The 16968-nt window shown below is 36.2% G+C and overlaps 1 protein-coding gene across 1 annotated transcript in view; it reads left to right on the top strand.

Annotated features, from left to right (window-relative positions):
• Positions 1-16968, top strand: part of VPS50 (VPS50 subunit of EARP/GARPII complex) — a 135833-nt gene that overhangs the window by 26219 nt on the left and 92646 nt on the right. The window contains exons 7-9 of the mRNA XM_046670423.1: positions 4-121; positions 203-238; positions 1386-1468. Of these exons, the coding sequence (XP_046526379.1) occupies positions 4-121; positions 203-238; positions 1386-1468 (237 nt within the window). The remainder of the gene's footprint in view (positions 1-3; positions 122-202; positions 239-1385; positions 1469-16968) is intronic.

A 16968-nucleotide genomic window follows, 5' to 3' on the forward strand; every position in this document is an offset into this window, starting at 1 on the left:
CAGACACTTGAATATTGCGAAGGAAGGTTTTACTCAAGCTAGTTTAGGCCTTCTTGCAAATCAGAGGAAACGGCAGTTGCTGATTGGACTTCTGAAATCTCTGAGAACTATAAAAACATTGGTATATACAGGCTACTTTTTAAAAATTAACACTTAATTTCATGTTTGAAACAGATTTTACCTTTGATTTTTGTTTTTTCAGCAAAGAACAGATGTGCGCTTAAGTGAAATGTTGGAGGTAAGTTAACAGGGCTTGGAAATTTCGTAATCCTAATGATATTAAATAGAAAGATAATAGTGAAAATAATTCAGACGTGCGTTTTCCTCAAATTGGTATATGGTGTAAAGAGCATTTTTAGACATGTAAAGGTACTTGCTCTAGAGCATTTTTCTATTGATATCATATACTCCATTTAGAAAAAAATTTATTTAGGGAAATGTTTAGTTTATAGCAGTGTGAGAATGTTAACTTTCATTATCTTTTGATTGTATTTGCCCTCAAATAGCGATAAAATTAACTTTTCATCTAACATATAGTAGTGATTTCAGGAATAGGTCATATGTTTGGTATCTCATATATTAATTGGTCTTCTGAGTGAGCCATCTACTTTCTCTTTGATGCTTTCTCAGCATTCTCTATTTCTGTTTTATGGTTCACCAAAATGTGTGTTTGTAATATGTGTGTTTCCCCATAGTACTCGAGCTCCTTTGGGTAGGTACTTTGTCAGCATCTCAGCATCCCCAGTGGTTTGAATTGCATTTGTTGAATTTGGATATGAGGTTAAGGAAAATTTTTTTACGGTTTTCTGTATAATCACTGTATTATTTCCAAACTGTTACTACTAAACCAGGGTTTGAGAAATCCATATGAAAAATTCATTTGGCATTAAATTACTATTTAGGTGATAAAAATATTGCAAGGCTATTAATGAATATTTCACTTCTTTCCAAATTTATTTATTTAAAAATATTTATTGATTTCTTGGTCATAGAACTGTTGTGTGTTGATTACAAGTAGAATGCATATTGTTTTGGAACATTTTATATAAACATCACTGAAAAGATAAATTTACAGTTAAAGAACACCTTCCCTGTGAAGCAGCTTATAATTCTATATGGGCTTTATTCACTTGTCATGGTCTTAGAGGGTAGTTACTATGTATTCAAGGGAACAGGATGTTTTTTCTGTGCATATATTTTAGGCCCGGAGCTAGTTGTCTCTTTATATTTTGTTATTTGTCTATCATTGGTATTCCAATCCTTATTTAAGAGGAATTAAAACTTTCTGGTTCTGTAACTTTTGGATAGAATATGAACAGAGATTTTTTTTTCAAGGACTTTAAGAAAAATGTTTCCAGTCTAGTGACTTTTATTGTTACCTTAAGGAGGAAGACTATCCTGGAGCTATTCAGTTGTGCCTGGAATGTCAGAAAGCTGCCAGCACTTTTAAACATTACAGTTGTATAAGGTAAGGTGATATAAAGTTTTTAAAGCTGACTCTATTGTCAGTTTTTGTGTAGGAGTTGTGTAACATACCATGTTAATAAACACTGAAAATTAATATTAAGTGCTGTGTTCCAGTTTAGCATTCTTGTTCATAAATGGAAAGTACAATAAAATCATAAATAGCAATTCTTAATGTGTGAAAGATCAGATACTTTTTAATTCTGCCCTTTTTTGTCACCTCATTGAAACTCTTTTTTTCATATTCTTTCCAATCTGATTGATTTCATTTTTGTGGAGTACTAGAGAAGAATGAATTATCTGTTCACATCTCCATTGCATCTCTTGGGAATTCTTCCTCCTTAACTTTGCCCAGCTTATAAATATTGAGAATGTTATTGCAGTGTGTTTTTCAGATCCAGATGGTACAAGTGTTTGGCTCATCGTGATAAGAATTCTTTTGCAACATTTAAGTGTGACTTCACTGTATATAATAGTCACCTTTGTAATATTTAAGTGGTTACATATTTAATGTCTTACATCTTTTGTTTGATCTTTTTATAAAATGTACAATGTAAAAATGGCTGCTACATTCTTTGCTGTTAGTTCTAACTTTAATGGATTTTTGGTCTGCTTAAAATGAAAGTTTTGCATTACTGGTGACAGTACCTCGGGTAAGGTCTAATCCCCAGGTGTAATTTCCATCATTCCTCTAAAAACATCACAAATAAACATACAACCTAAGTAAAATAGTGTACTTGCCAAGCAAACCTAGTTTTGAATTAAATTCATACTTATTCTAGAATATAGTCCCTTAGTCTCTCCTATATGGAAATTCTGGCGATCAGTGAGCATGATGCACTGATATTGTAGATACTCATTGCTAGTATCTGAAAAGTCAAAGGATTATGAGATCAAAACATTAAATTTTTTCTTTTAATATACTCTTACATCATGGGTCTCTGCTGGGTATAGAATAAGGGCTAGACATTTACCCCCTAGAGATGCTATTTGAATATTAATGGTGTATTTTTCTTTAGGATGATGCATATTGAAGCAACACACCTTTTTTTTTTTTTCACTTTTTATTGAGATTATGATAATTTACAACCTTGTGAAATTTCAGTTGTACATTTTTGTTTGTCAGTCATATTGTAGGTGCCCACCTCCCACCCCCCTTTCCCCTGGTAACCACTAATCTTTTCTCTTTGTCTGCGTGAAGCAGCACACTTTTTATTTGATTAGGAAATACATAGTTGGGTAGTACCAGTAATATTTTGGCATTATCCATTTTGACAGTGACTGTCACTATTAAAAACTTCATTATGTCATTTATACTTTTTAGATTGAATGAATAGAGAGATAGCTCTAATATGTTAACTGTATTTGCAAATTTCTAACAAGGGCTTCTGGTCCTGAAAAAACATAACTACTCATTTAGTTCATTTTGTGGTGATAAATCTGTTAGAGTGAAAAAAGCTTATTTATGATTGGCTAAAAATAATTCAGGCAGTTATGTATTTACTGAGTGTTTATTATATGCCAGGTTCTTTGCTTTGCAATTGGCTGTATTGTGATGAACTGTACACAATGTAATCAATATAATCCTGGTTTTCTAGAGTATGTCATCTATTAAGAAGGACTTGGATTGAAGTAGCTGCAAGTGTGATGGGCCTTAGAAGGAAGTTGAGCATACAGTGGGAGCATTGGGATCTAACATTCCTTCGTGGGTCAAGACTAAGGAGGACCTGAGGAGGAGCAGGAGGAGTTAACAGGGCCAAGATAGGAGGGGTTGTGGATATGAGATTATTGGTATCATATGAAGTGTTTGTTGCAGAGATGTCAAGCAAAATGAGGACTGGAAATATCAATCTATTGGATTTATAGCAACAAAGAAGTCAGAGTTGACATTGTTGGGGACAGATTTGGTTCAAGTATAAGTGTAGGATGAAGATATTTTATAAAGAGGAGAGATGTGGAATTGAGAGTTCTGGGGAAACCTGAATATTTGAAAATTGATGTGAAAGACTGAGAGGTTGAAAAGAAAATAGAGAATATAATAATGTATTAAGACTGTAGGGGTTATAGCAGAGACTGAGTTTTTCAAGCTCACCATCTATTATAATAGGAAAGAATAAGTGTGGAAATTTGGTGGCAGGAAATTGAGGGAGTAAGTGACATGGACACACTTTATTTTTTGCATTAATTAAAAATTTTAGCTATGCTAAGGTAAATATTTTACTTGACAAGAATTAATTATAAAAAATGTTTTTGAAAGAAATTCTTATTTGGGCTTTTAAAAATTGTCATGAAGTGACTTCTAAGTACTTTTTCATTAATGTATGTAGTGATATGTGGGGGAGGTGTAACTACAGTTATCTGACCTAGTGAAAAGTTTTGAAGTTGAAAAACCTATAATGATGATTCAAATTAATAATTGTTTTATTTTAGATAATACAGTATCTAAGAAGTATGCTACATTTGCATATGTGAGTCATGCATGTAATAATAAAAGTTTGTCTTATTCTCTGAAAATAGGTAAGAATACGTGTACAGATACATTAAAATGCCCCAAGGAATTCATTGTAATGGGATTTTACCTTAGGTTTTCTAGGAAAACTATTAGAGTTGTGTTTTTAACTTGGTGATTTAGTGACAATGTCAGAGTGACTCAGAGAGCAGAGCCTTAGTTGGAATGGTTTGGTGGTGATGACATACCTCCACCCGCAGTTCTTCTCCCCTCATCCCTGTGCTGCTTCCTTTGCTAGCCACCATCATCCTGCCTTTTCCCTTCACCTCTTATTTGACTCTTTTGCTCCTGGTTGGGAGAGCGTGAGAAGTTTGTTTACTTCTTGTAGATAACGTGCTGTGGGATATAGCAATAGAGTCAGTTGATAAGTGGGACAGGTTGAGTCCATAAAAAAGAGAGGAATTTCATTCTAACTTCCTCTTATTTTTGTCTTTATTAATTAGATGCACCTGTTTTATTTTATGCATTTATTTTTCTTTCCTTTTCTCTCTTTCCTCTGATCTTCTAAACACAGTATTGTACCTTTTCCTGAGCTCTCTAGTTGGGCCTGTTCAGACATGATCCATTAACACTTTAAAAAATTCATTTAATTTACCTGGAGTTGTGGAATTTAGCCAAAGCAAGATTTAATTTTTGCTTGGACCTCAGTGAATCAGAGTGAAAAATCATTTTATACTCTGGTAATCATAGGAATAGTAATTAATTTCCAACTGAATTTATGCTCTCATTCTCTTTAGCATTTAAATTTATTTTCATTCCTGCTGATGACTAGAGGATTGTGAAAAATACTTCCTTTTGAAATGTTCTTTAAAAGAACCACTCTAAGATTCAGAGCATTTCTGGATTCTGGTGTGATATATATATATATATGTGTGTGTGTATATATATATATATTTTCTTTTTTTTTTTTTTTACATTGCAGGCAAGTTCATATATATAATGTACCTGCTCATCTACTTGCTAATTTTTCCTTGGTAGATTATATGTTCCTTTTTTCTTTCACATCGCTCATTTATCGGAAATAGAGTTTTTGGTAGAGGGCAGAGACTCTGGTCTTAGGAGTAGATTACATGGAACACCTGAGGGCTGACTTGTGATTCTGAATTTGCTTCTGCATAAACAAGCATTGGTGGTATACCCAGTAAGTCTCAGATTATATGACTACGTAGTTTAATACATGAAGTACCAAGTAATATGACGCACCCAGTTGATTGTGTAGGGGAGGAAGACAATCCCTCTACCCTCTAGGTGCTTCTGGCTGGTCTAAGAATTAAATTGACGTGAGTCAGAATAACAGGAGAAAATCAGATGAGGTTTTATAACATGTATGCATGGGAGGAACCCAGGAAAGTGGAGTAGCTCGCCAGAATGGCTAAAGCCCACCATAAATACCATCTTCAGCTAAAGACAAAGGAGGATGTTGGGGGTAGTGGTTTGGGATTTCAGAGGGGAGGAAGGCAATTCACATGGAGATGAAAATGCATATGTTTATGAAACAAGTGTTTGCTGGGCCCTCTATAGACAGTGTGACCCAGAGACAGATTATACATTACACTACACTTATCTTATGGTATTAGCTCCTTCCTGGAACAGGCCTTCTATCTTAAATTCTTTTAGGCAGTTAGGGGAAAGGTCAGTTTCTTTCAAAGTCTTTTGTTGTTAAAAATAATCAAGCCAAACAGACACATTTCGAGGTGGCCAATTCTGATCCCCAGCAATTAAAAATTGAAAGAAAACTGGTACCTCTTCTGTATCTTGTACCTTCCTTGAGATTTACTGTGTTTACCAGTTTTGTTCACTTTTATAACTGACAGGGAACATTTTTACATTATTTGACATTTCTTGAGTTTATGGACAGAGAGTCATATAGTTGGGATTTACTGGGAATAAGAATCAGAGCACATTTATGTTAAACTATGTCTGAATGAAGCATTTAATTTCTTTTTCACTTGAAGTGTATCTAAATTAGTTTCAAGAAAAGTTATTTTATTTTTTAAAGATTGGCACCTGAGCTAATAACTGTTGCCAATCTTTTTTTTTCCTGCTTTTTCTCCCCAAATCCCCCTAGTACATAGCTGTATATTTTAGTTGTGGGTCCTTCTAGTTGTGACATATGGGACGCCGCCTCAACATGACCTGATGAGCAGTGCGATGTCCATGCCCAGGATCCGAACCAGCGAAACCCTGGGCCACTGAAGTGGATCACGCAAACTTAACCACTCGGCTATGGGGCCGACACCGAGAAAAGTTGCTTTTAAAAATTGAAACTGCATATTATTTTTTGTTTTGCTTGAAAGGAACTACTTCAGTGAACCTGAGAGCATTCTGGGTTATGCACGTTACTATACAAAATTGGGGTTCTCTACCTGATGCTCATGAAATAAGCCGATTAATTATGGCATCAGCCTTTGGGAAAAGAGATCAGCTTTATTCTGCGAGATTGATCTGTAGGAGAACAGGCTGCCTGAGTCCTCAGATCTGTCTCCCTGATTCAGGATCTGGGGTGAAATTTAAGAGGTTAGGGAGACCAGGCTGGCATGTGGAAACACTCGTGGGACAGGTTTTGGTTGGTGGGCTTCAAGCATTTATGGTAAGGTTTTATACATTTATGACAGGGTTCTAAACATTTGCGATGGGGTTCTAAACATTTTTGATGTGGTGGGTAAGGAATTTTAACACTGCATCTTCCTGAATGAGGGACCCCTTGCTTTTAATAAGAGTCCTACTTTCAAGTTCCAGTTGTGTCCCAGTCCTTGGATTCCATAGGAAGGAAGGAGGATCTTTGGTTCTGAAGTCGTTTCGGGTCAGGATTTCTTCTTTTGTGCATGCCCTGGCTACATGACTTTGCAGATTTTCTGTAAGGCAATTCGTGTTTTGTTTTTTTTTTTTGGTATAACCCATTTATTAAGGTCTTTAAATTCTGTCAATGATGTGTTGTTTTCTTTTTTGAAATATTTTATTGAGGTCATAAGGGTTTATACATTGTGTAATTTCAGGTGTACATTATTATTTATCAGTTTCTGTATAGACTGCATTGTGCTCACCACCAATAATCTAATTTTTATCTGTCACCATATATATGTGCCCCTTTTCTTAATCACTATGTTGATTTTCTTAAACACTATGTTGTTATGGAGCCTCAAGGAGCTGGTGACCCACAAGTGAGTCCTTTTGCCCAGAGCTGCCTGTGCCTGTAGAATGATACTGGGTTTGGAATAGCAGAGCAGAAACGTTATTCATTGATCAATGAATGGAGGCGGGAGAGCTTGTGCTCTAAAACACCTTCTCTCTGAAGAGAAGGTGAGCAGGGTTCTTATGGGATGTGAAGGGGGAGGAGTCTCTTTGCCATCGCTTGGGGTGGGGGCACTTGGGGCATGTGTAGATCTTCTCTTCTTGCACATGGCACCTTTTGCACGTGGCACCCCATCGCCATTTTGGACCTTTCTGGTTTAGCCCAGTTCTGTCGTTTAGCCACCTGGCATTGTTCTGCCTTGGTTCCTATAAGCAAGCCCAACTTAAAAACAAAGCATTAGACATGGAAGATGTTTTAGGGACTTCCCTGGGTGACAATAAGAGATGGAGACGGTTGAACTGGTCCTGGAGGGGCTGTTACTGAACCAGGTTTGGTTTTTGCCCGTTGCCTGGAAAGCTAAACACCAAGATGATGAGATTGCAGCAGAGAGAGAATTTAATCACAAGACAGCCAAGTGAGGAAGCAAGAAAATCAGTCTCAAATCTGCTTCTCTGAAAATGAAGACTCAGGGATATTTTTGGGGTAGCGCAGGCAAGGTGGTCTGAAATGTAGAGATAGATGATTGGAGGTGAGGTAATTGATGATCTGCACAAGCATAGTCAGACTTCATGCCCCTTCATAGGATGCATGTTCACAAAATGGTGGCATTAGCATGACCTGAGGGTGGAGTTTTTAGCCTCTTGACGTCACAATTTTGCTTATTGGCCATCTGCACCGACCCAGTTGATGGATTGGTAGTCTCAACCAGCCAGAAGTGGACAAGGGGTTCTAATTCCTGAAAAACAGCTCAGACACCCATTACCATGGTGATCCAGGCTCCAGGGAGATGTTATCTATAGGAACCTAGCATATTGCCTAAATAGCACAGTTAACAATGGGTGGGTAAACAGCTAAAAGCTATAATCGGTAATTTCAAAGAGGAAAAAAGCTAGTTCCTAGCTACTTAATCATCAATGGCTAACTGTTTGCCACTTTCAATTCCACCTGTTCTTTGGTCATTCCTCATTCTTGAGGGATTCAGGGTGACAACCAATCTAGTTATTCCTGCTGAATTGGGGCATAGATCTGGGTTAGAGGAATGAAACTGTTTAGCACTCATCGGGAAATATTCTCTTGTTCTTGGTTTCAGGTTGACATTTTGCCTTATTAGGATTTTTGTACCTTGTTCAGCAGTTTTGGAACAACATCTAAAAGCACATTTTAAAATCAAGTATCTGACCAGAAGGATAAGAAGTATAGACCACTGAAATTTTAACAGTCCCTGTAAAATAGACCTAATCCCTGTGGGACCCCCATCTGATCTCCAGGTGGGGGCAGACATCTGGTCTTAGTTCCTAATAGTCTTTTGTTTTACTGGATATGCATCAGAGATGGGAGCAACGCCCTATACCCTGATCTTTCAGTTGTCATTGATGATAGCTATCGGCATAGATTCTCTGCCTTGTCCCCGGGGGTCATCACATTCCTAAGGAACTTAAAGGAATAAAGTTATCAACTTATAGCAGCTGAGAGGGGCCATCAAATCTACAGAGCATATCTGGGTTAGTTAATGAGAGGTCATTCAAAATTACAATATGGTTTCTTTTCTACAGTATGGCTTCCCTTGTGTCAACCTTGTTTTGAGCCGGTATCAGGCCTACGATTACATGCACTGAAAACTTTGCATACCATCAGCACTAGTTTGTGGAGTACTGCACTTTAACATAGACAGATGTATTTAATTTCTTATAATCTTTAAAATATTTTTTTCCTCAAAATATGATTTTGACAGTTGAATGAAAATTGTAGGTTGTAGAACTTATTTAAATCATAGAATAATGAACATAGCTTTTAGGTGCAAATACTTCTTCCCCTATTTCCATTGATTCCTTTCTAGCAAGATGTGCCTTCTCTCTCTCTCTCTCTCTAGGCTCAGGCAAGGGGAGGGACCCTAGGCACCCTGCCTGGAGTAGTGTTTGAGCAGTGAGTGTTTCTGCCAGTCACCAGGCCTGCCCAGCCAGACCCATGCACATGTGTAGAGCTAGAGTCCTCATTGCAGGGTTGGCTTGGGCCAAGTTTTTGATGCCATGCTATTTGGGCACACCTGCACGCCTTATCTTTTATTTTAACTTGTTTTTCTTTGCCTCTGTACCCCACGCAACACCATTTAAAAGTAATGTAAAGTAAAATCTACATGTGGCAAAAACATAATATTTAAACAAAAGGTAAAAGGCTTTTTATTCTGCCCCACCCAGCATTCCCTTTCCTACTCCTTGGAGTAAACCACTTTTACAGCTTTTAAATTTTTTTCCTAGTAGATTTCATTGTAATTTAAAATACTACATTAAAATATCTTTTTCCTGGTTTATCATGGTAGATGATTGTTGATGCTCTGTTTGCTCCCCTTAATAAAATATCAATAAGAGGTTGGAATTTGGCATGCTTCCTTTTATTTCTTTTTCCTTCTCCTTCCAAGTTTTGTTGGTGAAACTATTATTTTTTACTTTGTCAAGTTTATAACATAACTTTTTGCAACTATAATCTTCTGTCCTTTTTCAATGGGTTATTTGTAAAAAAATTAGCCTAATAGAAATCGTGTTTACTGTATTATGATTCTCTAAATTTTATCATCTGTCGAACTGAGTAGAATGATTGGACTTATAAAAAAAGGCAAAGTAATCCTTTGTCTCTAAATGAAAATCAAAATCCATTAATGTTTTTTCTATTTCTGTTTTGAGCATTTTTCAGTTTTTTTAGGTCCTACTCAGTTGCTATCATTTCTTTATAATATTCCTTTTTTTGTATATTCCTTTGTCTTGTTTTGTGAGTTACCTCTTTGAGAATTTTTTTTTGATATGGGACACATGGGAGGTAAATTTTCAGATTTTGAAATGATCTTCATTTAGTCCATACACGTGACTGAAAGAAAAGTTATTTCTTCTTAGAAAATGGAAGGCATTGCCCATTTGTCTTCGAGCCTCCTATTTTGTAGCAAAGAGTCAGTTGCTGTTCTTGTTCTCATTCCACCATAAATGATGTGTTTCCTTTAGAAATTTTTAGGAGTTTTCTCTTTTTACTTGATGTTCTAAAATTTCACTAGTTGTCTAGAAAAGTCATCTATGTCAAACTCTGTACTCCTAGATGATGAAACAAGAAGTATTATTTAACATTTACCTGCGTGAGATCCTATGTTACTTGTTATACCAGGAGCTTTTGAAATTTATTTGTGCTCCAGAAGTTTATAATAACAGGTAGGACTGTGGGATAATATGCCAGTTAAGAGCACAGAGTTCACAAACAAAAGACCATCAGAGATGTTCATGCTGTGAATGGCTCACTTTTATACCCCTGCAGGAATGGGAAATATTGACATTTATGAGAGTGGGAGTAGAAGCTAGGCACCGTTAGCTAAGGCAGCACTGACTGTACAGTAATTCTGAACTAGATTTTAGTAACGTTCTTTTAGCTTTTAAGAATTGAATCATGATCATGGTGATGATGATGGCTGTGATAATAATATTTGAAGTTTTTTGCCCTTTATTATGTGTGAAGAACTATACTAATCATTTTTCTTATGTTTTCTTTAGTATTCACAGAATATTCTTCAGAGATGTTGTTACTGTCTCTATTTTATAGATGAGGAAATGGATGTTTTGTAAAACAAGTGGCAGAGCCAGGATTTAAACTTAGGTCTGTTGGAATGCAGAGCTTGTTGCTTTTAACCACTACTCTACTATACTGTCCACTCGTGTGATAGCTGTTACATACAGTGGGAGCTCATGGTTAGTAGGCAGATTTTTATTATTCTTCTCCAGCAGTTGGGTTATATACTTACTAGAGTTAATTATGTTTTTTTCCTAAACCTGTTGTTTCTGCCAGTTGTGTTTGTTACTGTATTTATGTTGTTTAAACAAATAAACTAATGAAATGCAACAAGTTTTTGGCAGTAAGTTGAATACATTGGAAAAACTAAACATATTGTTAAAAATAAATTTCCTTTTGAATTTGTTGTAGATGAGACAACTCATAAAAATTGGGGGATATAAGGTAATTAAATGTGATTTGGCATTCAGATTGTTTTGCATTTGTCTTTAAGTTCCTGCTTCACCTTAGAGAAATTGAAACTTGAAATTATAGGAAATTTATTTGTGATTTGGCTCATATGAGACTAAAAAGTTAACGCTTCACTCAAATGAAAAGACAGATGCTAAATTGTAAATGAATGAATGAAGTACATTTATACAATTGTGGTTAAAATATTCAGTACACATGTAAACACACACACGTAGAAGTATTCCTGTTTTAACTTTGATTAGTTGACCAACTACAAGATTTTCTGCTGAACTCCAACACAGAGTCAGCAAACTTTGTCTTTAAGGGGCCAGAAAATAAATACTTTAAGCTTTGTGGGCCATAAGGTCTCGGTTGCAACTATTCAGCTCTCCCCTTGTAGCTCAAAAGCAGCCATAGACAATATGTAGACAAGTTCTTGTGGCTCTCTTCCGATAAGACTTTGTTTAGAAACATAGGCTGTTGGCTAGATTTGGCTCCTGGGCCTGATCTCTGCTCTAGAATTACACTTCATAAAGTTTGGAGATGTTTTGAACATCTTTTGTATCCTTAATGGTGAACTTGGAGCTCTCTCTGTGGTGAATGACTGTGTCCTGGGTCAGGTCAGGGATTTCTGAACAGAGTGAGGACTGAGGTTTGGATAGATCCAGAGTGATCTTAGGAGTTCTTTTACAGTCTGCTCATGCTTTGAAGGATTATGTGGATACTTCATGGTACCACAGGGTTGTTGGTTTAGCTTCAAAGTGTTTGAAAATCAGATTTTCTCTGAGGTCCATTGATAAACCCTCTGCCAGCTGTAAGTAGATTGAAACCACTGAGTAGACCTCTGATCTAAGCAGACTGGAATTTCCAGGGGCCATGGACATATAGTATAAAGTTGCAAGTATAAATTTGACTTGAGGTTATTATTCAAGAAGCTGTAGCACTCTACTGAATCATTTACAAAGATGTGGTAATTGGGTGACTGGTGTTCAGCATATAATAGAATTTTGAAACTTTAGAGCTGGAAGCAACCCTTTAGATAAACCCCGGTTTTTTATAGGAAACTGATGCCCAGAGATATTAATAAGAGATTTGACTTAAATCACATGGCTCATTAATAACAGACCAAGGAAGGATCATTAAGATGCTGATTACCTCTGTACCATCTTGTCTTTCTATGTGGTAAAATTTGTACAAAATTTTGATTTTTGTGCAACTTTTATAGGACTCATTTTGTGGAGGTGGGTGTCCTAGATCAGCTGTTTAAAAGCATACTATTAGTTAGTTGTTTATGCATATGTTATCTTTAATATTTTATGTTGTGATGGTAAAAATGCCCCCAGAATTGTTTAATTCATTCCATTCAGCTTGCAAATAGCCTTTAACAGCTTTTAGCTTTCCATCTTAGAACTAGCAATTTTCTTGGCCATAATGTACCTTTTATTTATCCAAATGTTTATGAATAGATCCTTTTAACATACTTTGATTAATTGACTGAAGTGGCTTGAATTCATGTTTCTTAATGATGGCTAAGGGTTTCTTTGAAGGCTGCACAGTTAATATGTCCACTCCTTAATCAGATAATTTTTATATATGTGTTTTTAATTGGTAGTAAATTGCTGTCAAACTGCAGTTGTAGATTTTGAAAGCATTTTTAATAAAATAAAAATGTTTGATTTATAGATTTTATATTTAAAATCTTCATGCTATTTACATTACCGTGTTTGAATTAACCCTTAATACATGGGCTATAGAGTCATTTTAGCCATTAAATAATAGAAGTAATAAAAATGTCTAGATTTGTGACAATTTTATAAATAAGCACTAAAGTCCTGAAGCTGAAGAAATCATTACTTTCTCCTATGAATGAGTTTAAATATATTTCTTTCTCCTCAAAATCCAAAATATTCCCTGAAAGGATACGTTTACCGGTTCTGACCTAGTTCTTATTCCAAGTGTTCTTGCCTCTCCGTATCTGCGTCTCTAGCTTTAGCTTTGGGTGAGCTTTTGAGCCCCCTGTGATAGAGAAGTGGAAGTAGCTTTATCTCCGCTTAGCTCTCTTCATGCGAAGGCACCTGGAGACCCAGAGTCTAGTGTGATTCTTTTTCTTCTAAAACATTCTCCCTTCTTCTTTTTCTGTCTCTATAGTTTTATTTATTAAGGTAGAAATCGGGGCTAAAGGAATGATGGTAAAATTTTGCCATTTTTGTTTGAATTGCAAATTTGATTTAGCAGATATTTCTGACCTGCTCTGAGTCAGGCAGTGAGTTCAGTTAGCCCTGAGGAGACACTGAGGATTAAGCCACAGTCTCTGCCTGGAGAGACAGTCACAGATACTCCTCACTATAACATAGGGTGCCGTAAACAGAGCCTTGTGAAACTTAAGGGAACAGTCAGCAGGTTAAGACTCCCTGGAAAAGATGACGCTTGGATTGGGCCTGGAAAGATAGATGGACATTTGGAGTGAGAAAAGGAGAAGGTATGTTCTAGTTATTGTGAACATTATAAGCAATAACAGAGGGTGTGAAAGTCTGGGGTTTGTTTGGGGAATTGCACATAGTCCGTATGACTAAAATAGAGGAACTGAAAAGTGAATAGGAAGTTAATTTTTTATGTCAGTTGCTAACAGTCTTATGTGCCATACTAATTTGGGAGTTTATCCTTGGATTAATGGGGAGCCATCAAACGTTTTAAAGTAGAATATTGGTGGAATTTTATTTCTGCTTTACTTAGCAGCTGTAAACTCAGATGTCTTTAGGGACCAGGCGGGTAAGATATATGTGAAGCTGCCAGGTGTAAGACAGCAGGAGGTGATCAGGCCCACAGGAGGGGTCAGACCTTGCCTGAAGCCTTTCATGTACAAGCTATTTGAAAACACTGTGTCTGCCAAATCAAACAGTATATTGACCAAATCCAATCTGAAGTTAGACCCCTGCTCAGAGCTATCCCTGAAAGCTTTTTGGAGGATGTTGTAGTGTTTGGTGTACAGTAGGTTGATAGTGTTTGTCAAATAAATGGATGGATGGATTAGGGTGGGGTGTGTGTGTTGTATGCACATTCATTAGGGGGCTATTAAGATAATTCAAGCGAAAGGTGATAATGTTTGAATTAAGACACAAAATGGAGAAAAGAGAAGCATACGTAGATATGAGAAATACTGAAGTGGTAGAATCATCAGAATCTGATTACTAGTTACATATGAAGAGATGGAAGAATTAAAGATGACTTTGAAATTTTTAGGGTGGATTGAGTGGGTGGTGATGAAATGAATCAAAAGACGACATGGGAGAAGGAAGAACTCTGAGAGAAGATACTGATTTTTTTGGGGTGAGAGGGTGGGATGAGGAGTTATTTACTTCTTTTTTTTTTAGTTGGTTTTTTTTGGTGAGGAAGATTTGCCCTGAGCTAACATCTGTTGCCAATCTTCCTCTTTTTTTCCTCCCCAAGCCCCAGTACATACTTGTATATCCTAGTTGTAGGTCCTTTTAGTTCTTCTATCTGGGATGCCACCACAATGTGGCTTAATGAGCGGCACGTAGATCCATGCCCAAGATCCAAACAGGTGAACCCTGGGCTGCTGAAGTGAAGAGCGTGAACTTAACCACGTGGCCACGGCTCCCCCCCCCCCCCCCCCCCACCGCCTCCATTTAATTCTTTCTAAGTGGTAAGGCATTACTGTGGATATCTTTCCTGGGGTATTATTTTGGGGCCTTTAGCTGTCATTCTTATTTTCATTCATTATTTTTTGACTAAAATTGTCCCAGAATCAATTTTGTAAGGAAAATCTCAGTCCTGCCTGCAATCTATAAGTGAGGCTGTAGCTATTTTTCAGGCATAAATCCTGGTTAGAGACCTTAATTTTTCTGGTAAGGTATCAATCCTACACTGTTGATTGTCAAAGGATATAGTTTTGCTCACTCTCAGTTTTTACTAGAGAATATAATCTCCAATTCTCAACTTTTAATCAAAAGCATACTTATGATGAATAGTGTTTGTATAAAATGGTCTAATTTCTCTAGATGTTTGGACATTTATCTTTGAGACCATTAAAAGCTGGGTACTTGTTTTACTATTGGTTTTACTTTTCTGACAAATTGCTTTATATCTGTCTATATTTATATATCTATACATCTCTATCTATATATATCACATCACTCTGGCCTTTTCTCTTCAGCTTGCATTAAAGGGCTCTATAAGAAGTAAATGCCAGGAGTCCTTGAATCCATTATTCTGTATTCTGTAAGGCTATTGCAAAGGGTGTTAGCTGGTTTATTGAGAGTCTGGCAAAATTTTCTCTGAGAACTTAATGCCATCAAAAGTGACTTTTGTCTCTTTGTTTTGTCTTTTGTTCTTTTTTCCCCTTGAGTTACTGGTATGTTTTGGCATTATGAACACTGAATTGTATACTGTGGCCCTCCCTATTTGCTTTGGCTGCTAAGACTTTGAGAATCAAATTTATAATCAAATAACATTTGTAGAAAACTTTGTATAATTTTGGTGTACTAAACTACATCTTTCACTTGTTCTTAATATTTTGTTTTACTTTTGTCTTAATCTTTTTTGTTAAAATGTTTTCCCTATGATTGTATTTATTTTGTTAGATATCACATATCTTTTTTTAGTAATGAGGTATTATAATTCAAATAATATCAATTCTGTTTTTGTTTTTAACTGACTTAGGGAGAATTAAAGGAAACAAAATCAGATTCATTCATGTATCCTAAGTGTGTAACTCAGTAAACTTTTACAAAGTGAATGTAGTTGTATAATTTACCTCCCAGAACTAGAAATAGATTATTTCTAGTACCCCAGAAAATTCTTTCATGCCCTGTCCCAGTCATTATTCTCCCAAGATAATCACTGTTCTGACTTCTGTCACTAACATTAGTTTTGTCTGTTTTGAACTATATGTAAATGGAATCATACAGTATGTACCTCTTTTTTTTTGGTGAGGAAGATTGGCCCTGAACTAACATCTGTTGCTAATCTCCCTCCTTTTGCTTGAGGAAGATTGTCCCTGAGCTAACATCTGTGCCAGTCTTCCTCTATTTTATATGTGAGATGTTGCCACAACATGGCTTGATGAGTGGTGTGTAGGTCCACACATGAGATCTGAACCCATGAACCCAGGCTGCTGAAGTGTGGCCTGTGAACTTAACTCCTACACCACTGGGCCGGCCCCTGTACTTTTTAAATTGACTTCTTTTGTCCAATATTATGATTTTGAGATTCAGGTGATATATTTTCATTGCTATAGTATTTCATCATATAAATATATCACACTTTATTTATCCATTTAATTATTCACAGGCAATTGTGTTACTTTAAGTTTTTGCCTATTACAAATAATGCTGCAAGGGTTGCATATACATTTCTGTTAGATACATATTTAGGACTGCTGGGATATAGAGTGTGTGTTGACTTTCAGTTGATATTACAGTTTTCCAATGAGGTCATATCAATTTCTCTTTCCTCCAGCATTAAATTGAGTGTTCCATTTGCTGTGCGTACTTGCCAACATTTGTTGATGTAGTTTGTAATTTTTTAGAAATATTTTTAGCCATTCTTGTTGTTATGGTATCTTATTGCAGTTTTAATTTGCATTTACTGAATGCCTAATTTGAGTGCCTATTTAAATGTTTATTGGCTAATTGGAGATCTCTTTTGTCAATTATCCATTCCAGCCTTTTGCCCATTATGGAGATCTCCT

Source organism: Equus quagga, chromosome 8, assembly GCF_021613505.1.
Source record: "Equus quagga isolate Etosha38 chromosome 8, UCLA_HA_Equagga_1.0, whole genome shotgun sequence".
Classification (NCBI taxonomy): Eukaryota; Metazoa; Chordata; class Mammalia; order Perissodactyla; family Equidae; genus Equus; species Equus quagga.